Source organism: Penicillium oxalicum, chromosome II (assembly GCF_001723175.1).
Source record: "Penicillium oxalicum strain HP7-1 chromosome II, whole genome shotgun sequence".
Taxonomy (NCBI): domain Eukaryota; kingdom Fungi; phylum Ascomycota; class Eurotiomycetes; order Eurotiales; family Aspergillaceae; genus Penicillium; species Penicillium oxalicum.
The window spans coordinates 990,674-1,007,072 of record NC_064651.1 but is presented as its reverse complement, the minus strand read 5'-3'; the positions used below and the strand labels follow the sequence as shown (position 1 = coordinate 1,007,072).

At 49.8% G+C, this 16,399-nt stretch overlaps 4 protein-coding genes and 1 non-coding gene across 5 annotated transcripts; 2 read left to right on the top strand and 3 right to left on the bottom strand.

Moving 5' to 3' along the window:
- Positions 1-1,212: 1,212 nt before the first annotated feature.
- POX_b02240 (putative amidase) lies at positions 1,213-3,328 on the top strand (the record flags this gene model as incomplete). Its single annotated transcript, XM_050111154.1, has 7 exons — positions 1,213-1,497; positions 1,613-1,711; positions 1,806-1,879; positions 1,948-2,047; positions 2,107-2,528; positions 2,590-2,713; positions 2,789-3,328. 7 exons carry the CDS (start codon positions 1,213-1,215, stop codon positions 3,326-3,328), a joined length of 1,644 nt encoding a protein of 547 aa, XP_049971500.1.
- A 1,292-nt stretch (positions 3,329-4,620) lies between these two features.
- On the bottom strand, positions 4,621-8,397 carry POX_b02239 (Chitin synthase A; the record flags this gene model as incomplete). Its single annotated transcript, XM_050111153.1, has 4 exons — positions 4,621-5,554; positions 5,611-5,777; positions 5,855-7,766; positions 8,171-8,397. 4 exons carry the CDS (start codon positions 8,395-8,397, stop codon positions 4,621-4,623), a joined length of 3,240 nt encoding a protein of 1,079 aa, XP_049971499.1.
- Positions 8,398-9,699: 1,302 nt separating this feature from the next.
- Positions 9,700-10,767, bottom strand: POX_b02238 (uncharacterized protein; the record flags this gene model as incomplete). The annotated part of the gene is made up of 3 exons (XM_050111152.1): positions 9,700-9,899; positions 9,981-10,420; positions 10,544-10,767. The coding sequence occupies 3 exons, from the start codon at positions 10,765-10,767 to the stop codon at positions 9,700-9,702; spliced, it is 864 nt and encodes a 287-aa protein (XP_049971498.1).
- A 2,432-nt stretch (positions 10,768-13,199) lies between these two features.
- On the top strand, positions 13,200-13,309 carry POX_tR057. Its single transcript has one exon. It is a non-coding gene; the product is annotated as a tRNA-Met (tRNA).
- A 241-nt stretch (positions 13,310-13,550) lies between these two features.
- Positions 13,551-14,612, bottom strand: POX_b02237 (3'(2'),5'-bisphosphate nucleotidase; the record flags this gene model as incomplete). The annotated part of the gene is made up of 1 exon (XM_050111151.1): positions 13,551-14,612. The coding sequence occupies one exon, from the start codon at positions 14,610-14,612 to the stop codon at positions 13,551-13,553; it is 1,062 nt and encodes a 353-aa protein (XP_049971497.1).
- Positions 14,613-16,399: the final 1,787 nt, after the last annotated feature.

Sequence of the window (16,399 nt, the reverse complement as noted above, 5' to 3'; positions counted from 1 at the left end):
AACGTTTGCAAGTTTTTTGACTTCTTCTTGATAGCGAATACTTCAATCTCTTTTTTTTTAACCAAGGACACTTAATCCTGCCTTTGTAGCGCCTGAATTGGGGGTCAGGTGAGGTGAGGTCGTAGTAGAGTCGGGTCGAATAATTACAAGGGTCTTAATCAGATTGTTCCATGGGGGTTTCCACCCTATTGACATAAAATCAAACCAATTTAACTATTTCCAGAAAGGGGCTATCTCGGCCTCGGTATTGAATTTCGGCAGTCCTGTGTGGAGTTCCTGCCCCCAAATATTCATGTCTACTGGGACCTTAGGTTTGTTCCTTTAATTTCTTTTGGGATACATTTGAAAGAGGTCTCAGATTTAATCATCATTGTTGTATTCTAGTATTAAATGCACATACTGACAGCATACATTCAACTCAGTACCAACTTTTTTTCTTGGCCTACGTGCAGGAGTACTACGCTCTTTCTATACGTCCAAACGGGTCAAACACCGTGACACTCTGCGGAACAATCCCGCTGTACCAAAAACTGGCCCATCCAGTCGATGTTCCCTCCGATTGGTAGAGAGACCTTGAGAACAAACCGACTCCAACCTTACGCGGAACCGATTTCCGTGCGACGCAGACTAAGTAGAGAGGGAAAAGTGTATGTGATTGATCTCTCCACCTCGGCAATCACTCCGTTAGAGTCATCTATTATCTTGTACTATCTACTGAGTACTACCTAGCCATCTACTATCTACAGCACCTGGCTGTGAGGTATATCCCCCCCCCCTTTCCTCAAGAGGCAAGTACAGTCAGTACCTGATAAGCGACATTCCCCGCTTTCAGCACCTCGAAAAGGTTATCATGCGGGGTCGAATCCTTCGATCAAAGGCCCTATCAACGTACCAAACAATTGACTTTGTCCGGTTCCTGAGATGGACCATCTGCGTGTATAAGATAAGGAGCGATCCATCCCAGATCGGTTTACAGGGGTGGGGTTTATTTAATGCTGTACGAACAGTCCAGGGGGGGAAGGAATAATACTAGGAGTATCAGTAGGTGGGAGGAATGTCAGAATTACAAATGACCTGCCAGTTGTGACCACAGGCTTCCAACTTTTACCTTGTTTTTTGTCTACAATCTGCACCTATTGTGAAAGTCTCTCCAGTGGCGAGTTTTTTTTTCTTTCTCTTCCCAGCAGCCAACAAGGAACAATTTGGAACATAATGTCCACGCCACTCAACGATTGGGAACAAAAAGCCCAAAAGGGTCGAGATATCCTGGAAAACTCCATTCCGAAACAATGGTTACTACCGGACTCGAAGCTGCCGCCACAGACGCAGTTGAATGTGATTGATTTTGTCAAGGATTCGGAAGCTTTGAGTGAGCATGAACAGGCCATTACTGAGCTGTCCGCGACAGAGTTGGTTCGTCGAATGGGACATCAGAAATTGACGGCGGAGGAGGTTGTCGTTGCGTTTTTGAAGCGGGCAGTTCTCGGGCATCAGCTGGTATGTAGCATGCTCTCTTTTCCTTCTTCTGCTTTACTTGGTGTTCAACCAAGGCAGTGTAAGTGTTACCCGTGGGTGGAATTGCAGGTCGAGCTGACATTTACTGCGTTTTGAGTTGAATTTTGCAACCGAGTTCTTGGCCGACGAGGCGATTGCCCGAGCAAGAGAGCTTGATCAGTACGTGAAGAAGACTGGAAAGCTAGTGGGACCCTTGGTGAGCATGCGAGCCCCTGATCAGTATTCACGACTGATAGCGAAACTGACGGCTGCTTGGTGGGGATTTTCTCCCTTCTTTTTGATGAAACTAGCACGGAGTCCCAGTGAGTGTCAAGGAACATGTAGCGATAAAAGGCAAAACTTGCAACACCGGATTCGTGTCTTGGTAAGAATTCTGCTACCTGACGAGTACTCCGATACAAAAGCGACTCTGTGGCTAACGAGCCCAACCAGGGTTGATAATATCGCCACGGAAGATGCATACGTGCTTCGACTATTGCACCGAGCTGGCGCAGTGTTTCACGTCCGGACGAATCAGCCCCAGTCGCTCATGGTATGCAAACCCTTGCCACAAATTGAAAACTTTGATCCCAAACTAATCAAAAATCCAAGCATCTCTGCTGCAGTAATAATATCACAGGGACGACCTTGAATCCACACAACCGAACCTTGACGCCCGGGGGATCATCTGGCGGGGAAGGAGCTTCTATTGGGTTCAAAGGGTCCCCTCTGGGTATTGGCACCGATATTGGCGGCTCCATTCGCTGTCCTGCCGCATTCTGTGGCGGATATGGCTTTCGTCCCACGGCCATGCGTAATCCAATGGCCGGGATTCAAGTTGCTTGTATTGGACAAGAAACTATTCACGGCGTGGTGGGACCCATGGCCAGCGTATCGATTGAAGACCTGGAATTGTTTCAGAAGGCGGTTCTTGATCAGGAGCCTTGGGAGGAGGAAACGTCCTTGGTACCTGTGCCTTGGAAGAATGTCACGCCAAGTCGGGATGTGACCATTGCAATCTTGTGGGATGACGGGTGAGTAGGGGCCTTTACGTATGAACATGTTGTCCATCCATGCTAAAAGTGCAAAAATTAGTATCGTTCGTCCTCATCCGCCTATCACTCGGGCCCTGCGTATGGCAAAGGAGAAACTGGTCCGCGCGGGAATCAAGGTTGTTGACTTTGAGCCCTATGATCACCAGCGAGGCTGGAAGATTATCGTACGTGAAGCCACTTGACAGGGCCGCCTTGATCGGTTCCAACGTTATTATTTCTCTAACTCTACTGTGTTTCAGTCTGCGCTTTACTTCCCAGATGGCGGCGCTCTCACGCGCAAAGTCCTCGCAGAATCAGGCGAACCCGCCCGCCCACTGACCGAATGGGCCCTCTCTTACTCCCGTGCAACACCACTCAGCCACCCCGAAGCTTGGACTCTTCAGCACGAACGGGATACATATCGAGATGAGTATCAAGCAATGCTGAAGCTTCGGAAGATTGATTTTATCCTAGGTCCTGTGTATCCAGCCGCGGCAGCGGTGATGGGGGAATCGCAGTACTGGAATTACACTGCGATCTGGAATATGACAGACATGCCGGCTGCGGTCTTTCCCTCGGGGCTGACCGTGGACCCTATACTGGACGCGCTTACAGACCTGGATCAGAAATACGTCCCCCGGAACGGGATTGATGCGAGGGAGTGGATTAAGTATCAGTCTCCAGCGAGGTATGAAAGGGCGCCGATTGCGTTGCAGCTGGCAGGGCGACATTTCAAGGACGAGGAGACGCTGGCAACTGCAAAGCTTGTCAAAGAGATTATCAGTGATGGAGCAAAGTAATGCAGGTTATAATTCTCCAATTTACACACGATATATTGCAAAAACCGGTGTACACTGCGCGGTCGAAAGATTCCATGGAGGTCGGATGGAAATGAACCCCATGCTTTACTTGTTTGTGAAAAAAAAGTTTGCTTGTGGTCCCACTGTAGCATTTCTCTTCCTCCTCTGGTAGTCGGAGTTGACTTCAGACTACACGTCTGACGTTTTCATGACTCTTTTTCTTGACTTTTGGATTCCGTTTTGCCTGCATAGAGAACAGTTTGAATACTACCTCCTATGGCGTGTCCCGCTCTGGAGGAACATACGAGAAGAGAGTCTGCATCTCCTCGGAACATGCCTTTCCTTTTTTATTTACGACAGTGCCTTGGGGGGTCACCGAATATAGATCATAGTGAAAAAGAAAAACACGGTGATTAAATAGTGGCTTCAGTCAAGGATCTTCTTCAATTGCAGAGAATACAAAGCATGGGCGGTCTTGACCTTGACGATAGCATAGTTGTCCACACGGTCACAAAGCCAGCTTGCCTTGTTTTATTGTGCAGACAAATACACCCGAAGTCACTGGGCTATGGATTTCGAATAACTACAATTGCAGTCGACTAGATCAAACGTTCTCTCTCCATAAGCCGATATTCGAAATATACCTTCAAGTGGTGGTTCCGCAAGAACGATATTGAAACAAGCTGGGACCTCCTTGTCCCTAGACCCAAGCGCGTCCTCAGGGACTTGAATATTCAATAATTAGGGCCTCTCAAAACATAAGAGGCTCGAACAAGCCTTGAGGTATCCAAGACCAAGGTTGCATGATCATCATCGAGAGCATGACAACGATCTTGCAAGAATGACTCAGCTGGTTAGCCTGTGAGGAATAACATGGAGAAGAACTACAGAGATCACGATGACAAGGAGTGCACAAGAAAATGGGAGGTAATCGCCCTATCATTAGATTCACAACACCATCAACACATTCGTAAGTACATTTCATGGACCATAAAGGTCAATTCATGGGAGCAGCCAAGGGGGGAGTACATTATCCATCAAATCAAGCCCCCACTTCACATAGCAATATTTCCATCATAACAAGATAAGAGGTGAACAACACTCAAAATCAAATCTGACAAATCCACTAACCCAACTCATCATCCTATGTTCTAGGTGAGAGGTAAAACGCCTCACAAAAGAAAGACAAAAAAAGATAACAATAAATCATCAGACAGCGCAGATGAAGTCTCGTCCAATAGACCAAGCCACGCAACTCAAAAGCAATGCTGCAGAAGAAGAGCAAATCACTTCTATTTTCGCCAGAACATGGCCTTGCCCAAGGTTCGACCCACCGACCACCGAGCTTCGGCAATGCGGTCCTTGATGCTAGGTCCACCACTGTAGCGAATGGGCTTGGGTGCACTGCCGCGGCCATCTGAGCTGCTTCCAACCGCACTTCCACCAAACGAGCTAGGTGCAAAGTTGGACATGTTACCCGCATCGAACTTTGTCTTGCCTTCCACGATCTTGTGAACGACATTCAAGACGGCAAACACGGTCGAACCGATGGCACGGACCGCAGCTAGAACGGCGACGGACCACAGGACAATCGCAAGATAGATATTCGTGCCGCCGGCGTCGACACCGTAAACCTCGGAGACAGCCATACCCAGGATGACATTAGCCACCATCCAAATAGAGACCATGTACGTCCGAACAGCGCGGTAGTAATCTTCTTGCATCTGGGACTCGGAGACCGGGGCCTCGGGAACCTCGAGGCGGTCGCGGAGATTGCGGAGGGCCGCATCGTAACCACTATCAATATCCAGCTGTTCAGATGGCATCTCAATCACGACGGTGTTGCCGTTGACGGTTTTGGCAGCACCGAGATCAGTGTGGATGACGTTGTCACCTTTGGTACCCCATGTCACATCGTGCGTGTTACAGAATGCGTACACTTGCAGGGTGCAGATGTAACTCGGCATGAGCAAGAAGTATTGCGCAGACGAGGTGAACATGTGCCAGGGATCAAGGTAGAGGAAGGAACTGTAGAAGTACAGTCCAACGGTGGACAGCATGGATATGACAATGTTCAGCAGGAGGGAGTCGCTGACAGCGATTTCATCCGCCTTGGCGTTCACACGTGCCATGAGCTCTTTGACCACCAGATACAAGGCGCAGAACACGGTGTAGAACATGATCACCGCATAGACAATGATGCCTGAGAGATAGAGGTTTTTGGCACTGTACAGATGATTAGCTTTTTGCGACGTGATTCAATATAGTGGAGTGGAAGATACCCTTGAGGACGATTTCCGAGAGAGATGATAAATTGCAAGCACATGATCAAGACGCAAGCATAGCGAAGCACGATGAAGATGTACTTGCCCATATTGTGGCCGAAGGGATCCATTTTCTCGTCGGTGAGCGAGCCAGCGATGAAATAGAAAGCGAGATAAAAGTTTGCCTATTACAAATGTAATCGTTAAACAAAACTACTTCTCCCAGAGATATAATCGAAGAGCAGGGACGCGATTGACTTACCAGACCAAAGTAGGTGAACAACAGATTGAGGAACTGATACACAAACTCGATATGAAGCAAGATCTTTCTCGCCACCGAATGATCGGTCTTCCAGATCTGCTTGAAATTAAAGATCGAGTAAACAGCCGCGAAGAAGGCACCATTGAGCCATCGTCGACGCTGTGAGATAAATTCGGGGACCGAATCCGGCACGTCAGTCTCTCCCACGGCGTTCTTGACAAACTTCAGCACCCATCTCTCTTCTCGCTTAGCAACGAGCTCCCAGCAAAGAATACGATCTTCAGCCAGGTACATGTTGGCGGTGAAAACATCCGCGTCTTGACCGTGCAGCGTCTCACCCTTGAAGTACTGGTTGAGGGGGCCTTGACCATCGGCATCGTTCTGCAGAGCAAAGAAACGGTAGGCACTCAGGGCTCCAGGCAGCACAGTAATGTATCCAAACACAGATTCAAGCGGCTTGTCGAGGATGTTGGACATCTTGTACTCAAAGTTTTGACTGGCGACGAGCGGGTTCAAAAGCCCCAAGCCAGCTTTGCCGATACCGGCTTTGATTTCGCCAGCCGCACCAGCAACGCTGGAATCCTGGTCAAAGGCCTTCCATAGGTGGTACAATGCGGTAGGTTCGGGCTTGGTACCGACGTCCAGCAGAATGCAAATGTTGGGCTGCAGAGCGCGCCCGAAAGCATTGAAGAACCATCGGTGAGAGTTCAGCTTCTTTTTGTTGTGCTCCTTGAGACAGAAGATCACTTGGCAGGGCACAATGCCCTTCTCCGCACCCTTGAACTTCAGATCCGAGTCAAGTGACACCTGCGTGGTGTATTCATAGACGTGGGCTTGCACTTCCTTCTGATTGACAATATTTTTCGCAATGCCTTCCTGGTACACACCCAGAGCGGCCAGCGCGTTCAAAGTTCGCGGGTGCACCTTTTTGCGGCCGTCAGAGATGATGCACACCACAATCTTCTTCCACCCATCTTTGCCCCAAGTACGAGATTTGGTCCGCGAGCAGAAGTGGCTGATATTGCGCATGATACCGTGCATGGTTCGAGTAAAACCGATCTCGTCCTCGTTGTACATGGTCACACAGATGAACAATTCCGTCTCGCGAGTCGTCGTACCAATCTGCTGTCGCAGCTTGTACCCGCGAGCTGTAAACTCGTCTGGGTCAGAGGTCACTGCAGTGTACCGCATGTGCGTGAACTCACGCTCATCTCGACGGGGGAGGAAACTGTGGAGAATCGTGGGGATCTTGCACTCGAGGATCAGTTCACCGTTGATCAACTGGACTTCCTTCTGCGCCATCTGCGTCGGGCGCACGCCACGTCGACCCTGTTTGTCGGGAGCCGGTCCGTAGTGCAGGTTCGGATCGATCATGCTCGCTTCGTCATCGTCAATGTCGTCGTCCAGGTCCACTTTGGCCATGTCATCCTTCTCATCTCCTAGCATTGTTGACTCGCTCATGAAGGATCGAACACTGCCGCGGGAGGTGTGGTGAATAGTCTGACCACCGCCACCGAACGGGTCCTGGCCTGCCAGACCATCGCCAATATCGATGCTAGAGTCCGGACCTGCGGAGGGGGCTGGAGCAGAGAAGAGAGGCGCAGGGGGGAGAGGTCTCCGTGGACTTCCTCCATATCTTGAGCTTGGTGTGCCGGGACGAGGACTTCCATTAATATCGGCGCGCTCGTAGCCCACACTCGAGACCGAAGGAGGTCGAACGTGGCCAGGACTCCACGGGCGAACTGGAGATCCTGTGCGTGGAGGGATGGACGGGTACACCGATGTGTCGGCTAAGCTGGCAGTGGGTGCCGGCATTCGGGGTGCATTTCCGATGCTTGAAGCTGGACGCGATGGTGACGCTGCACTGGGGACATTGTAGTAGCGGTCGTCGTACGAAGGTGCATGTGCGGTTCTATTTCCAATTCTCGTGTTAGAACGTGGTTTTCGAGGGCCTTTCATGTTTGTTGGAGATGGATCAAGTCCATGTCAAGTTCGGGAGAAGGGAAAAAAAAGGTTTTGTGAAATGATCAAAAAAGGTAAGATGGGCAGATTGGATGCGGACAGCACTCAGTGCAAGTCAGAGAGAGCGTTCAGACGTGTCACTGAGGTTCGTGTCACGACACGCACATTCCCCAAGTCGTTAGGCAAATAGAGTTACCCAAGATTGCGTCGGCTCCGCTGTCAAGAGCACATACGCCCGAAGTTTGCTCCCACGATTGCACCCCCGTTACGAGAGCAACGCCAGGAATGTAGTGGGGAAGAAGGGTGTCTTGTCACTGAAAACAGTAAACGAAAAAGAAAATATATTGCACTCACGGGGTAGAATCAGAGTAAGCGGGATGATAATGCACCGGCGACGCTGGGCGATGAACATCGTCGAAATCTCCGCTATTGTGACCAACACTCGTTGGAAGCAGTCGCATCGTCGCGCCGTTTTGTCGAGGCGCCGCGTGAGGGGAATCTGGATCAGAAAGGAATGGAGCATCGGGGTCGAGATACGCTGGAGGCGCATCGCCATAGGTTGATTGTGGGTATCGATCCATAATGTGCACGTATGGAGCGTGTTCGATATCGAGGATACGAAAGTCACCCTATTGCTTCATACTAGGGATTTTTTTTTCGTCCCGCAAAGGGCAGAGGAACAACGCAGTGCGAGGGCTCCCAGCTCCCTTCTGACTTGACGTTTGCAAGACAAGGTGAGACGCAATTCTCCACGGTCCACTGTCGTACCAGACGGATGATCTTTTTTTGAGGCACGCGGAATGTCGATGCTGATGACGGAATGTCAACGATAATGTCCACTCCAAGAGAGAGTGGCACAAGCTCTGGTATAGATGACGATCGAGAATGATGGACAGCTTGAGAAATTGAAAACTGCAGAGATCAAGAGAAACAGGTCATGTTCAATTACCAACGCACGTCCTCCGCAAACAACCTTGTCCCGCCCGGTTTCTCCGCCAGCGCAATCAACAAAGTGGAGGAGGTTGGTGGTTGTCAGGGCAACTCGGCAGGATGCTGCACGATGTACCCGCCCAATTCACGTACCAGCAGGGAGACACCCTTCCTTGGGCAATAGACACAGCACGGGGCTCTCAGTTTCCTTACAAAGGCCAATGTCTCTCACGGGTGATCCAGTGCAAATGGTAACATCTCCAGCGGATCGTCCCCACGGTGAAGTGACCGAGGCGATTGCGGCACCGTAGATCGTGTCCCCGCGAGTCTACCGTGGTCCCATCCAACCTTCCAGCGACGATGCACGACATCGAGGGGCTCTAAGGCTCCACCTCAAATTGTGGGGTCTGTCAATGTTGAACACACTGTCAAGCTTTAGGCAGGGCAGTGGCGACCCGATAGATGAAGTAGCTATCGCAGTCCGGACCGCCGTCGACAGTCGCAAGAAATCGTCACTAAATTGATATGTTACCCGGAGTGGTCCTACTCCCGCTCATAAGTATGCAAGATCTTAAAATAACCTCTGAAGCTGAGTCCTAGATGAAGAATGGGCTGCTAATATGGATGAATATCATTCTTGATCGCCAAATTGAAGACAAGTAGCATGCAATTTCAGGAAACGTCATAGAGAAAAAGAGATGTGAACAAATACACGTGATTAAAGACCATTCTCAGCCAACTTAGTCGCCTTGCATTAATAGGGGGAAATGTAGAGTCTTAGGACTCAAGTACGAACACCAAATCATTCCTCAGACGAAGCTTCCAAATCTCCGTCATCCACCTGCCTTCAGTATGCGACCGGCTTCCCTGTCACGCACTGGTTGTCTCTCTCCGGAAACAAAATCGGAATCTCCTCTCCCAATTTCCACGGCCACTCTGCGCCAGCAAGTTCTCTAAGCTTGCTCATTAAGCAGAGGCTGGCGCTCACGGTCCGCCGACTCGGGGTGAGCCACGCTTCGGAACAGAGTGTCACGACCATAGTATTTCGTAGTGGAGGTGTAGAGAGAGGCGACCAGAAGCACACCGAAGATGACAAATGCAAAGATCCACTGCAGAGCGATGATCTTGACTGCAAGTTGGCGGAGTGCCAATGCTGGAAGAGTTGGAAATGTTAGTGAACCTTTGTGTAAGACAGCAAAGGGATACTCCATGGGGTAAGAGTTGTATCACTTACACAGTGTGAGGAAGCTGAGACAATATCCGAGGATGTAGTCCTCGTGAATGATAATGTGGAAGAGACCAACGAGCATAATCACCCAAATGAAAATATTTGCAACAATTCGGCCGGGTAGATTATGACTGTGCACAGCGACCGCACCATTCCAGAAGAGGGCCGTGAGAGTCCAGGCATAGGGCCCTGCAACAGCAGGGAGGTGAACAAAGGCGGGAAGCCCCCGGTGGCGCCAGTAGGTGATAGTTTGGTTGATAAAGTGGGCCGCAAGAATAACCTCAGCGCCCCAGAAGTGGTTGCGAGTCCACAGGAGAATCCAAGCAAAGACGAACAGGTTGTTCAGGATAAAGTGAGTAGCGACATTGGCGGCCGCAACCACGAGAGTCGCCTCTTTCGAGAACAGGTGGTAGACATAGCTTATCTGGGAGAGAAGTAGAAGAATCCTAGAGTGTTGAAAAAAAAAGAACTCAATTAGCATAGTTCTAACTTCGATGGTCCATCTTCCAGTGACCAAAACGATTGCGATGGGGCTTTGAAATAATATGCACTCAAGGACAGGAGCTTACCAGTAGATACCAGTGACAATCGTGTTCTGACTGAATGGGGTATTGTGCTTGTCGGCATTTTTCCAGAGCTTTTTGCCGCCCTTGGTATCATCGGGAGAATGAAGGGAATAGTAGGTGCCGACAATAACGACCAGAGCCCAGGTGAGAGGCACCAGAACTCGGTAGGTGTTCAGGGCACTAACAGGGTGCTGCTCACGGCGAGCAAACGGATTGTACGTTGCCATCTGTCCAGTCCGAGCGTTTATTCTTCGAGTGGAATCTTGCACGTTGGAGTTCAAAGAAGAGCAGTTTCTGAGAGAAGATTGAGTAAAAGGGAACTTTTAGGGGGGCACAAAACGACCACCAAAGCGGGGGTTAAGTGAGGAAGACCAGATGAGGCAAGGATGAAGGGTTGGGTGATTGACGTTGATTTCGGAAGGCAAAAGACCCAAGCTCAACCCCGCTTGTAGCTGTCCGTGACGGTCAGGTGAGAGTCTTGATCGAGTAACCCAGTTTGGGGTTACAGTTGAGCGGTCTTTAATTTCGTCGAATAACTTTGCATTTCCTTTTTTTTTCCTCCCCTCGGCCCCCCATCTGCTGTTTGACCATCGACTGGATCTTCCCACGTAAATACATGAGGTCAATGATGGCGTTCTTCGCTGGATGTACCAAGGTTGGTGCATCCATGTCCTCGTCCTATCTGACAGCTCGTGCGGCGATTTTCTCGTCTCGGTTGCCGCCTGGAAAGTTTCCCCGACATGGTCTGATGGTCTGGTGACCCAACCCAAGCAACCATTTCCAGAATAGTGGCCATGCAAGCTGCCCGCTGCAGGCAAAACACTTTCGATGGTCAATGGATGGCAAGATGGCACCTGCAGGCGCGATGCGCTCGGGGTGATGTCAGAGCAGCTTAGGTTATCTTAGCGGCTCCACTCCCCGCTGTCCAACCTGGACTTGGAATCGACGGCTGCTCAGGATTTTTCCACTCAACCGTCGAGTCTCTCCCAAGTACGCACTAGTCCTCGCTCACTACCGTCCTGAGGGCTACCTGTGTAGGCACTTGTTTCTACCGCAGTCAATCAATGGTTTTTCGTACTAGAATTGGAAGATGCGAAAGAACCGAGAAAATGACCCTGCTGGCTGGTACTAGGAACAGAAGTCTTGGGCCCAAATCACATTCAATAAGGTTCCTATACCTAGGAGAGTAGTCCACTTATCTTGAAGAGTTAAAAGGCATCAAACCTCTTTTGAGTCTCACTCAACCTCGGACACCGTCTCCTTTCTACTGGAAGATTAATCTCAAGGAATTGTCTTACACCTGCGATCATCAGTGGTGGAATGATTGAGTTTTTCCCCTTGCTCGCTTGAGTCCGGGGGCCTGTCGCTGCCATTTGCCTGCTCATTCCAGGAGTCGTCATCCTGATTGGTGATCTGCAAGCACGGCCCCTGCAGGTCGATGAACCTGGATGGGGTTCAAGACATGACTTATTCTCAGTCGTCGAACTATCCTATGCCTATAGTACCCACGGCGGACTAGTGGAATGTCCGGCGATGTATATCTAGGACCGTGTTCTTGCGTGGCCCGTAGGTATATGTTGCGAGCCGCGGACAAGAGGGAATGTTCCTCAACTGAGGGACAGCCCGGTAGGAGCATTACTGTATTAGGACCAATTCAGGGTGAATTAGATACCTATGAGTGAGTACTCCAGATCTGCATACACAAGGTAGTGAGTCTTGGAATTGATAGGCCTTTGAATGGCGCGAGGTGGGCTCGACTCAACGTCGTTACACAGCTGACGAGGGGGATCCTTTCAGTTCAAGTTGGGGTCAGGCCGGGAGCTAGGTGCATACCACAAATGAAGACAGTACTGTAAATATATCACAGTCGGAACATACGCCGGTACTTACCTGCCCCTCGATTTACATTCTATAATTCCTATTCGGTTCGTATGCATACACGTCAATGTCAAAACTCAAGTGAACTATAAATTCTTTCGATGGATATCATCGCTGACCGCTCCCTCTTTCAAAATTCGCACTTGCATGTGGATAATCCAAATAACCTGACTCAGTAAACTTTAAAGCATGTCTAGTCCAAGGGAGGAAAAGGATTCCATAGCTTGAAACTCCGGAAAGTCAAGGTAGATATAGACTGGGCTCCAGTGTACCCTACGGATACATTTACAGGCCAGGACTCAAAACTCGGCTGAGGGAAATTCTACCAGTCTGTGGTCTGTATAGGACTACGTGAGTATTTTTTTTTCGCGCACGAGGTGCATTAGAGGAGGTCTCGGCGAAGAGACAAAGCCAAAGGAGTAACTCGCTTGGGGATTTGGGGAAGTTGAGAGAGCGCATATTAAGTTCACTGCTGGCGCCAACCATGCCCATAAATCCACGCAATGGCAAGGTTCATCAAATTGAGCTATGGTCGCCTTTAGTTGAATGAGTTGAATTAAATTTTCATTATGTAGGCCTTGATAGAATTTGCAAATCTACATCGGTCGCGAGGGATTATTCTCCGGCATTTTACACGCTCGTGTTGGGTTGTGGTGCGGGTCACTATATAACTATTCCATGAGCGCCTACCTCCGCCGAGTGGGGTGCCGCGAAACGAGACAATCATACATGAGATGGAGATTTGGATTATATTAGCAATAGGCGGGGTGTATTTCAGCAAGCCTTCGTGGTCTAGTTGGTTATGACGTCGGTCTCATATGGATTATATGACGACCCTGCTCTAACAGGGTGGTAATCCGAAGGTCTCCAGTTCGAACCTGGACGAGGGCATTATTTTTTGGACCTTTTCGAGGTTGCTCAAGCTTGACTGACAATGTCTGAGCATTTACTGTATTCTCTGTTTTCCTGCCCTGGTAAAGAGTGATTATTTTCCCATCGCCAATTTTTTTTATCAGGTCAAAAATGCATCTCCTGGTCGTCTAAGAGAACTGCGCCCAACAATGCAAAGGTAATTACTGGATAGACACGATGATCGTTGCATAAAAACCGTCCCGAATGGTGGCGATAATAACTATGACTGCCGCGCCCTCTTAACAGCTTCTAGAAGCCGTCCATGAATCGAGGCGGGAGCCACAACCATACCATAGCATCCTCCAAGCGTCCGACCCAACCCACAGTTCACAGGTTGTCCTTCTAAATCGGTGACCACACAGCCTAGCTCTTGAACCAGCAGCATGCCTCCAGCATGATCCCAGATCTTTGATCGATAGTTCTTCTCCCGCGGCACTTTGATAAAGGCATTGCATCCGCCTTGTACTGCAATCGCCACATACCGCATCTGTGCCGACCACACATCCACCGTATTGGGCCATGGGCAGTCCAGCTGCTTGGCGACGCGCGCATGAACATCAAGATTATGCGAGGACGCCGCCTGCGTGTCCACGAATCGCACATCTCTCGTCTCTTCCACGGCAGGTAATTTCTCCAAAGGTCGAGACTCATGCAACGCGCCCTTTCCCAGGGGTGCAATGAACGCCCCATGCCCGGCAATCGCCGTCAAAAGCAGCCCGTTCCCGTCCCGGTCAACCGTCTCCTCAGAGACCGGTCCCTCGTCAATCTTGAGATTGGGACACCCCAGCACGCCCACCCGCTGTGTTCCATCCTCCACTAGCGATAGGCACACCACGTACTGCTGATTTTTGATAAACGTAGCGGTTCCATCGACGGGGTCGAGGGTCCATACACGCCCGGGGCCGCAAGCGCCTTTCGTACCAAGGTCGATCAAGTCCAAGAGCTCGTCCCGCGAGCTAGGGGTGTAAAGAAGCGCCTCACTGGCGGCATCATCGAGATGGACAGACGTCGCGAGTTCCCATGTCCGTTCTAATAGGGCCGAGTTCTCACGCAAGGCGGTCGAATCTTCCTCGCCGACGATTTGGTCGTCTGGGAAATTGTGATGGATGGCAGCAATGATCGAGGCCTGAGCTGCAAAGTCGGCAATGGTCACGGGAGATGAATCTTGCTTGTCAAATGCGCCCTTGTCAACTTCGGAGAGGAGCTTTTTCGTCAAGACCGCCGCTCGCTGGACAGCCAGACTGGCAATGTGTAATTCTGTGGTGTAAGGGTGCGTGCTCATCGTGGCGGGTGGGCTGGAGGGGTCGTGCGGAAGAAGGCAAAAGGTTGATTAGGAGCCAGATGGCGCAGGAGGACAATGGCGATCTTTTAAAAAAAGGAGTTTCTGACCCGCGACCTGACCTGGTAGGCAATGGGTATTATTATATCATAGATGACTCAATTGGAAATGGAATGAATCCCCACTATGCATCGTGAATGGATTTCATATCCTCCCGATAGTTTCACCGGGTGGGTCACGTGGGGTAATTGAGAAAGATTCACTTTTGGTACGTCATTTGATTTGGATTGTCGGGACCAAGAGAAGGAATGAGAGAGGCCTTGACTTTTGACGGTTGCAAAGCTTGGCGGATCTATGGAGTTTTTAGAGATATTGTCACGATGAAATGAGAATATCGAAGACGCCAAATTATCTGATGGTTCCATGTTTAGCTACCTCGTAACTACATGCTACAAGTTTAAGTGCCTAAATGCATTTGTGCCTTATGAAAGCAATCGCCGAGAATTAGTGATCGACACGGCTGTTTAAGTACGGGCAAAGTGTCGTGGTCGAACAAAAAAAAAGACTTGGCTCCGGAACACGCAAACGGATCACAGTCAAGGCCCCACCAAGAGCAGATGGCCACATCCATTTCTCGGACAGGGAATTTCCCCTATAGTGAGAGCAAGATGGAATACCTCGTACTCTTCTCGAATGCTGAGTGCTGTCTCATCAATGGTCACTAAAAACCGACAAGCGACGGAATCCAAGTGGCCCAGAGAAGACAGCCTGAGCAAACGAATGACTTTGGATTCTTTCCGGTCTCCAAATTTGAGCAAGATTCGGGGCCATCGCAACTGTTTGAGGCAGCGTTCATTTGCAAGAACACATTGATTTCTTTTAATGCCGAGTTGGCCTCCACCGGTTCTCACTGCCAAATTACCCGAAAGCTTCTTCAATCTTTAGTAGGGCGGCAACAGACTGCTGCTCCTTCGAGTCAAAACCTACCATGTTCTTCTCAAATTGAAAATGTGTAACCCTAACTTAACACGTACCTCTTGAATGATGTCGATTCTTTTTCAGCAATGCGTGACTGGATTATCCTATAACGCAAATGAATCGAGAATGGCTCAAAATGAATGTGAACTGTGAGTACTGCACAGGTTTGGCTACATTGTTTTGAGACTCGTGGAAACCTTGGGGAAGTGGAGTGCGGCTTGAAGACCTCATGAGAACCGCCATTTCAGGAACCCGTCGGTTCTCTCGAATTTGGTAGGTGAGGAGAGTATCTAATTCTGCCCACTGCAAAATTCTCTCTTATTCGACGAGAGAACATTCCAGCTATTCTCTCCAAAAATCGGTAATTGATCGGCTTTTCAAACCTGGTCCACGGCCGGTCAAAGACCGACACAACTTTTTTTTCCCTCGTTGATGCCCAGCACTCCGCACTTGTTCAACTAGAGAACAAACTACAGAAAGACCCCAATGATGCATGTGGAACATCCCCCCTAACCCCCTCCTCTTCCACATCAGCCTTTGCGTTTTAGCCTAAATTCAAAACGTGGGGGGGGGGGGGGGGGGGGGGGAAATCCACGCCCCTCTGCGGGGAATTCATACAGGAATCGGTCTTCGGCGAAGATCACCGAAGATAAATTACCTTCATAAGGCCACGGGCGCTGGCAGGATGTAAGAGTGCGATACTCATACGCCTCCTCTGGCTACTTGTATATTTTTCTTTTTCGGCTAGGTACTACACTGTGTAGCCTGTGTCTACCTATACTCAGTCGTGAATAATAACCCCCCTGCTCCAT